This window comes from Rhincodon typus, chromosome 21 (genome assembly GCF_021869965.1).
Source record: "Rhincodon typus isolate 14 chromosome 21, sRhiTyp1.1, whole genome shotgun sequence".
In the NCBI taxonomy this organism is placed as follows: domain Eukaryota; kingdom Metazoa; phylum Chordata; class Chondrichthyes; order Orectolobiformes; family Rhincodontidae; genus Rhincodon; species Rhincodon typus.
Window position 1 is genome coordinate 5,629,224 of NC_063352.1, and position 8,879 is coordinate 5,638,102.

The window sequence follows — 8,879 nt, forward strand, 5'->3', positions numbered from 1 at the left end:
GTCAGCCTCTCTGCTCCTATGATGCTGCTTGGCCTGCTGTGTTCATCCAGCCCTGCACCTTGTTGTCTCAGCAATGTGATAATGACTGGATGATTTGTTTTTGTGATGTTGATTGAGGAATAAATATTGGTGAGGACAATGAGGATAACTCCCCTGCTCCTCTTCAAAAACAGTGCAGTGGGATTTTTTACATCTACCACGGCAGACAGCAGGGACCTCAGTTTAATGATTCATCCAAAAGTTGGCGCCTCTAACAGTGCAGCTCGGCTTCAGTGTGGCACAGCAGTGGAGCTTTGAGTCTGGCTCATCATCAATTGGACCCTGAACTCAGGACCTAGTGACTGAGATGAGCGTGCTGCCATTTTAATTCATGGCTGGTACGCAAAGTGAAATTGAACTTGAGTGATGTTTTAATATCAGTTATAGTAAGGTTATTCCATTGCAAAATATTCATAAATCCCAAAGATTGCTGAAGCATGACATGTTGTAACCAAGGTGACTTTGTCAGAGTTCCCTGGTGAGAAATAGGTATCTTATAATGCAAACATTCAAACCCATTTCAAAGTCTATAATGTGTATCGACATTTACATAGCAAAACTAAAGCATTGTTTGAAAATGAAACAGAAGTGTAGCAGAAAGCAAACACTCAACAATTCACACCAAGATTGTCCATAAATGGACGTTCTTTTTGGGAGCAATTTATCAAAATATGGGTCCACCACTAAATTGCCTTTCGAAATTTAAGAAAAGAGTTGTTTGAATGTAGCTATTTATTTCTGATTTTGCTGGATGATATTGTAGGTATCTGTGTCAAGTCATAATTGGCTGAATCTACCATGTTGTTTGTCAGTAAAACAGGAACCTGTCTGTGTGTCAACTGATTGACAACCAATATGCAGAAAAGGCCCTGAGACCTATGGTTGTTAGTTTCTCAATCTCCGCTTCCAGTGCCCTTATAATAAAAGCAAAATAGTGCTGATACTAGAAATTTAAAATTAAAATAAAGGTTGAAGAAACTCAGCAGGTCTGGCAGTATCAGTGGAGAGAGAGAGAGAAAGCAGGTTAATATTTCGAGTCTGGTACACTTTCTTCGGAACAAGACTCTTCTGTAGAAGAGTCACACTGGACTTGAAATGTTCACTCTGTTTCTCCCCACATGTGCTGCCAGACCTGCTGAGTTTCTCCAGCAGTTTGTTTATATTTCATAGCCCTTATTTTACCCTGCTGATGAATGCTTTTATTTTTTTATTTAATGACTGCTATTTTCTTAATTTACAGGCAATCTGTTACTATTTGGACCCAATCTGGCACCAACTTGGGGCAAAAACCAAGTCTCTGGTACAAGATTTGAAGGTTCTTCGCACTCTGTTAGAATATTTAACCCAGTATGACTGTGTTACCTTTCTCAATCTGCTCGAGTCTCTTCGGGCTACTGAAAAAGCTTTTGGGCAGAATTCAGGTAATTGTAAAATGAAGACTGAAAAGTCAGTTCAATATCTAGAAAATATATCATGGGCAGCTATAAGATTAACTGTCTGCACACACTTCAGCAAATAGCTAGCACTGAGGCCATACCTCGGAGAAATGTTGCTGATTTTTGGGAGCATATCCAGTTTCTGAAGCCTCTGTGTAGTTAATCCTAACTCGTACTGTTTTAGCATTGCTTAACGCTTGGAATACTAGAAACAAATGGTCCCAAAATACGAGGGGCAGGAAAAGAGTTGCATTTCCCAGAGTCATTCTTCCAATTCAATTTTAGTTGTTCAACAACAAATAAGACCCATTTAAAAGTCTCATTCTTCTCTTAATTTTGAAAGATGAAACAGTCAGTGAACAGAGGCTATTTTGGTGGAGAAAGCAGAAACAAAGACTTGCATCTATGTAGCAACTTTTACCATCCTGGAGTGTCCCCAAAGCACTTCATACCCAATGAAGTACCCTTGAAGGAGAATTAGGAAGGTGCACCATGTCCATGTCTGACAAAGGAGGAGCTGTGCGTTCAAATGCATTCATTGGGCACAGGCATTCTAATTGTGCCTTTAATAGGCAAATCAGTTCCCCTGTTCTGAGCAAGATTGATTACTGATGCTGCTCATAGCTACTTTTGTCAGGAGATCAGCTGTCATGGCATCCTGCGTGTCTGTCCTGTACCATCCTCACATACCCACTGTGGGCACTTAACTGCATGCGCTTACTCTGGATACCCATCCACCAGGTCATGGTGGGTAGGTGGGTACTGGTGCAAGGTAGTCCTAAAACAATGCCCAGGCTACACAGCAAATAAGGAAAAGTAAGCTTGTGGTTTGGAAGCTGAAATGCAAATCAGAATATGCTGCCCAAATATGTCTGGTCAACCCTTCGTGCTGCTGTCTTCCACTTTACCTTCTAGAAGAGATCTCTGTAGCTTTTCAGCTCTGATGGAAAGGTCAAAATTCTCCTCTTTTCCTCTTTGGATGTCTCTTTTTAAGAGTTCTTTTTGCTCTTGCAATTTCATGTACCTCCACATTTGTCTTGTGGTGTGTGTGTGTGTATGTGTATGGAATCTTGGAATCTTGGCATCTACATTTTTTCCATGTAGCTTTACTTATTGTCCATCTCCCTGAGATGTACAGGAAAGTGAATCAAATGTAGCAGCTCATGAGATGTTCCCTTGTTATGAGCTTGAGTTTTTTTCGTTGTTAACACATGCCTCATCTTCACAAGGTAACTCCTGGCTATCTCTGTCCTTGTAACAACTGCGTCGTAATTGTCATTTTCTGAATCATTGTCCTAAATGGACAGACTTATCATCTTGTTCCAGTGTGACACCATCCATTTTATCTTCACTCTAGGTTCTTCCAGTGTATTCCTTCTAACTGCCCGACTGGTTTTCTCTTTTCTATGTTCTTGCATCGTCCACATTTCAAACTTTGTGAATTATAAATGAAATGGGACAGGGTGATAGATAGATCTTAGCAAGAAATCTTGCACTGTGCGAACTAGCTTGATGTTCTACATTATTTCACGATAGGATGCACCTACAGCACAGACTGCAGATTGCTGAGCCCCTCAGAGAAATGAAGAATACCATGGTTGCACAATTGACTTGGTTAGCTGGTTGCTGTCTGTAAAGCTTCCACCACACTCTCAATGGTACTCTGTGTTCTTTCCCTATTAGTAGATGGTATAATTAACCTCCTGAATAGAGCCTGTGTCAGCTAATCTCTTTCCTTGTAGAGTTGTAATGTCAACACCAAGCTTGAGTGCCTCCTGGTCAATTAGGATTGTCTTCTGTATGCTTGATGTGGAATGAGAGTCATTGATCGTGCTGGGGCACATAATATAGTCCTCACGTTTCAGTTTCCAAACCACAGGCTTACTTTTGCTGTGTAGCCTGGGCATTGTTATAGGAAGTGCAGACATGCCTGGCATCAGTACCCCCACGATCGGTATCCAGGGGAAGACCCTGTATCCTGTTTGGGCCTAGTATGTTGCAGGAATTGCTGCAAGGCACTAACTTGAAGGAAACACCAGTCACCTAATGATCTCCCCTCAGATTTTGTAAGGTTGGAGCCTTTAGCCATTGAGCCCTTCTTGTTAATGTTCAAAAGCACCTAATGGTAAAGCCCAGATCATAAGTACAGATGTGATTGAGAGAGGTAGTTGCTAAGGTATGGGAATTGCTCAATTCCCATACATGTTCCAGAGTCTCTCCTTCAACATAAATGGAAGTGAAATACTTGACCAGGTCTGGGTTGGTTTGTTTTGGCAATGTTCAAGGTTTGGCCAAGACTTTTATTTGTCAAACTGAAGAGATTGCAAGTGGCTTAAAAATCTGGCGCAGGGGTGGTGTTGTGAAAACAGTTTGTTCACTAAATATTATTTGGACGGGTCTCTTTTACATTTCGCCTTATACTGTCGCGTGTACGACTACGCTGGTCGGTTTAGCTTGGGCATGGAGGCAAAAGGTTAGAGTTTTCCATCTAAGTGGTGTCTAATAGTCACACTGGAGGCCAATTGATCTTTGAGTTGAATAACAACTGTTGGGTAAATGGTAACTAACGTGGAGTCTATCACACAGCCTTGCTTGACATCGATCCTCAGTTTAAAAGTATCTGTTTTTCTTTCTGTATGTAATACTGAGCCTTATATGTTCCAAACAGTCTGCTCTGATACGTAGCATTCTCAGGAGCAGACAGGATACCTTCCTCATTTTTGATTTGAATATCATCAGCTTTATTGTATGTCCTCATGCAGTTTTCTTTGTCTTTTAACAACACTGCCATGTAGGCTTTAATGGCCAAATAAATTATGAACAGTGACATAATAGTTACAATACTGAGATCAGATCTCACCATAGCAATGTGAAAATTTGAATTCAATTTGAATAAAGATCCGGAAATAAAATATCATTGTCAGACACAGTGACCAGGTTGTCTTGTGATTAAAAACTCAGTTGGTTCATTTAAAATTATTTGGACAGGTCTGTTTGTGGAGGGCAGCTGATGGAAGGCCTCAGAAAAATCAGATCAGATATAAATCCCCATTTTCTTTCCCTCTTGCGGTCCCAGCTGCTGCAGTTGTGATGGGAATTAGTGAAGAAATCATGAATATTATTGTACATGCTGGCAGACTGATCAACTCACTTCTGAAGTTGTATTTCAAAGTCTTGTCAAGTATCTTGAGGCAGTTTCATCGAAATCAGCATTTTAAAATTTATTTAACAATAACTGAGTGACGCAAAAAGAAGATCAGAAAGCTCTGCTTGGCAAAATATATTCCCTTAAGAAATTCCCGATGTAATGTATATTAGTACTCATAGGAAAGACTCTGGATGACATCTTGCAGTCAATAATGTATTGCTTGAATGCTTTGCTGTGATGTTTCCACCAATCCCCTCCTGGCTTCTCAGTAAGGATCTGATGGCACCCTTGCTGTTGATGCAGAAGGTTCTCAGTTGTACCTTGGAAAGAGCCAGAGAATAAAATGTGCAAGAAGTACTGCTGTTGACATCCAGTGACAGAGTTGTTTGATTATTAAATGGGGTTGTACATCATTGAACAGAAGGTAGCATTGGTCATCCAGGGCATCCTTGATGCTGTGTCCTTGCTTCCTTGCTGTTGCCTTTCACCAGTTAATAAAACATTGACCCTCCCCACTTTGATGCCATGAAGTATAATTAGCAAATATTGCTTTGTGCTGACAGGGTGGTTATTTCTGGATGCCAGTAACACAATGTTTGTGAATGCTCGAGCCAGAGTGTACAAGCGTCCCGACTCAAAGCTTAACACCTCAGCAAATGTGATAAAGACTGAACCAAAAGAAACAGACAAGACAGGTGCGTATTTAATAGTTGTCACTGTTCAGTGTGTGTTTGGGCTGATTTAGCTGCTCCATGTGCAACATGTTTGTATGTGAAATCTCAATTTCCAGGGGGTTGTCTTGTATTGGTTTCTGTGGAAGTTCTGTATCATGCTGTGTTCTGGAGAATTATGGCAATGTACAAACACTGCGTAACAGTCGGTCAAGCCTCCTGCCAATCTGCTAGTCAGGAGCTTTTCCTGCCTGCAATCTATCCAGCCAACCCTCTGACTTATGCTCAGTAATTATCTAATGACCCAGCAGTGACTGTCCCTCCCTCCAGAGGAGGGCAAAATAAAGCATGGGCTGAGTGCAGCTTGAAGATGATGGATCCAGCAACAAAAGGTTAGCAGACCTGGAAATTTGATATCTGAAGTAGGCAAATAGGCAGTGTCTACGGGTGGCACAGTGGCTCAGTGGTTAGCATTGCCACCTCTCAGTGCCACGGACCTAGGTCCAGTTCCAGCTTCGGACGACTGTCTGTGTGGAGTTTGCACATTCTCCCCGTGTCTGCATGGGTTTCCTACGGTTGCTCTGGTTTCCTCCCACAGACCAAAGATGTGCAGGTTAGGTGGATTGGCCATGGGAAATGCAGGGTTACATGGAATAGGGTAGGGGTGGTCCGGGTGGAATGCTTGTTGGAGGGTATGAACTCGATGGGCTGAATGACCTGCTTCCACACTGTAGGGATTCTATGAATTGACTGGTCGGTCAGGCTCATTTAAAGGGCCAGGAATGTGATAATTGCTCCTTACTTGATCTGTAAGTCTTAAGCTGGCGAACAAATGACAGTTCTGAATTTTTACAATATTGCGTAGCGGGGCTCGATTTCATGCAGTACACGGGACAGGCTGTAGGGATCACTGCAGCCCTGTAAGGGATGGATGTCAATGAGTGGCTCGTTCAGGATTCCATAGCAGGCATCTGTCGGAAGGTTCACAATCACACCCTTCGATTGAGCTTCCTTGATGCTGGCTGACACTTTCTTCATCTCCTCTTCGCCTCTCCTTTCTTTATTTTCTTAACCCTCCATCATTTCTTCTTCCTACCATATTTTGAATTCTTTTCCACCTGCTCCAGTAGCTCCTACCCATTAGGTGCACCTGATGGGGCAAGAATTACGAAGCTGCTCACTGACTGTTGCAGCTCGTTGGTCACTTACAAATTATAATGTCAGTAACCAAGGTCCTCTGCCAAGTGTATCTATGCTGTCCCAAATTTTGGTAGGTAGGGTGCTTTTCTTTGGATTAGAGCCATACAGCATGGAAACAGATCCTTCTGTCCAACCAGTCCATGCCGAACACAATTCCAGACTAAACTAGTCCACCTACCTGCCCTTGGCTCATATCCCCCCAAAACTTTCTAATTCAAGTATTTATCTAAATGCCTTTTATATTTTGTAATTGTACCCACATCCTCCACTTCATCCGGAAGTTCATTCCACACACAGACCACTCTCTGTATATAAAAAAAAAGTGCTCCTCGTGTCCTTCTTAAATCTTTTTCCTCCCACCTTCAAAATATGCTGCCTGTTCTTGAAATCGCCCACCCTCGGGAAAAGATACCTGCCATTCATCTTATCTATACCCCTTATGATTTTTGAAAACCTCTAAAAGATCATCCCTCAACCTCCCATGCTCTAGTGAACAAAGTCCCAGCCTGTCCAGCCTCTCCCTAAAACTCAAAACTTCCATTCCCGGCAACATCCTGGTAAATCTTTTCTGAACCTTCTCCAGCTTAATAATATCCTTCCTATCACAAGGCAACCAGAACTGCACACAGTACTCCAGAAGAGGCCACACCAACATCCTGTAGAACCTCAACATGACTTCCCAACTCCTATACTCAAAAGTCTGAACAATGAAGTCAAACATGCTAAACACCTTCTTAACCATAAATAAAAACAGATACTGGAGAAGCTCAGCAGGTCTGGCAGCATCTGTGAAGAGAAATCAGAGTTAACGTTTTGGGTCCGGTGACCCTTCCTCAGTCACCGGACTCAAAACGTTAACTCTGATTTCTCTTCACAGATGCTGCCAGACCTGCTGAGTTTTTCCAGCAACTTCTGTTTTTGTTTCTGATTTACAGCATTCGCAGTTTTTTCAGTTTTTATCTTCTTAACCACCTTGCCTACATGAGATGCAAATTTCAAAGAATTATGCACCTAAACTCCTAGGTCTTTCTGTTCAGCAACACTACCCAGGGCCCTACTTTTAATTGTATTAGTCCTGTCCTTGTTTGTTTTATCAAAATAAAATACCTCAAATTTATCCAAATTATACACCATCTGCCACTCCTCAGCCCATTCACCCAATTGTTCAAGATCTCTTTGTAATCTTAGATAACTACCTTCACTGTTCACCATGCCACCAATTTTGGTTTTGAAGAAGTGTGAATTTCATAGGGAACAACTGAGACAAGTAAGCAATAAACAAGAAGTAGAACAGGACATAAGACCCTTTTCCCTCAGTAAGGACAGTGCAGGGGTCATTCTTGGGCCAAAAGAGATTTTCCTGTGGCCTTACAGGGGGAGCAGTGGAAACACAGCTACCAGGAGTGAAATTGGTTGGAGACCCAGCCCCCAACTCCTCCTCACCAGTTGCATTTATTGAGAAGGAAGGAGCTATCGGAGTTTGGATGGTGAGGTGTACCAGTAAATCTCCCCGTCCAACTTCCCATCATACTGCATCAGGACCTGACTGAGAGTGGGCAAATGGCAGAGAGTAAGTCAGCCTGATAACACCTAAAGAGAGTCCCGAGGAATTTCCACAGTACTGAGCTCGTCTTGTTCGCTCAAAGGATGAGAAAGACCATAGAAGAAAAATCCTTTACCTGCTTCAAAGCAGTGATCTAACAATCTCTGACAGGATTTGTTTTTACAAGGAGCATTAAGACGCACAAGCCTGATACGTTGTTATCCTCTATTATTCTTTCGGTAGTTTGAAATGATTAATGGTGAAGGGCACTGCCATTTGGTATCTAGGATTTTGTAGGCTAAATTTCTGGTACTACAGTGAGGTGAAGCCACCTGAAGGCCAGCTACATCTGTAACAAAGGGGAGGTGGCAATTCAAATACCAGTCACCAAAAGGACATTGTTAACTGACTCTCCACAGGCAGCTACAGAGCGATATTGTGATTCGCCGATCTATTGTCTCGCCCAGGATGCAGAGAAAGGATAGAATTTTATATATTTCAAAAACAATTCAGAGAGTTAAAGGCAGGATGACTGGAGAACTAGTTGAAGCTGTCAATAACTTGAGCACGACATTGCTTTTGTCTTGCAATTTACTTAGAACAAAAGGAACTCATCCTGGAGATGAACCCAAAGTGGGAAGCATTGAGTGAAGTCCTAGCGGAGATCAAAAGGGAAAATGAGCCCAGCGAAACATTGACAGCCTCAGGTAAGCTGATGAGCATCTAAAAAAATTGAATGAAAGCAAGAACTGCAGATACTGGCAGTTGGAGTTGATACAGCATGGAGCTGGAGGAACACAGCAGGTCAGGCAGCATCAAAGGAGCAGGAAAGTCGACGTTTC

The 8,879-nt window shown here is 42.2% G+C and overlaps 1 protein-coding gene across 3 annotated transcripts in view; it reads left to right on the forward strand.

The window, feature by feature from the left end:
* ercc4 (excision repair cross-complementation group 4) overlaps window positions 1-8,879 on the forward strand; it is a 32,175-nt gene that overhangs the window by 8,303 nt on the left and 14,993 nt on the right. For all 3 annotated transcript variants that reach the window (XM_048609798.1, XM_048609799.1, XM_048609800.1), the window contains exons 5-7: window positions 1,280-1,460; window positions 5,187-5,318; window positions 8,637-8,744. In XM_048609798.1, coding sequence (XP_048465755.1) covers window positions 1,280-1,460; window positions 5,187-5,318; window positions 8,637-8,744 — 421 coding nt within the window. The remainder of the gene's footprint in view (window positions 1-1,279; window positions 1,461-5,186; window positions 5,319-8,636; window positions 8,745-8,879) is intronic.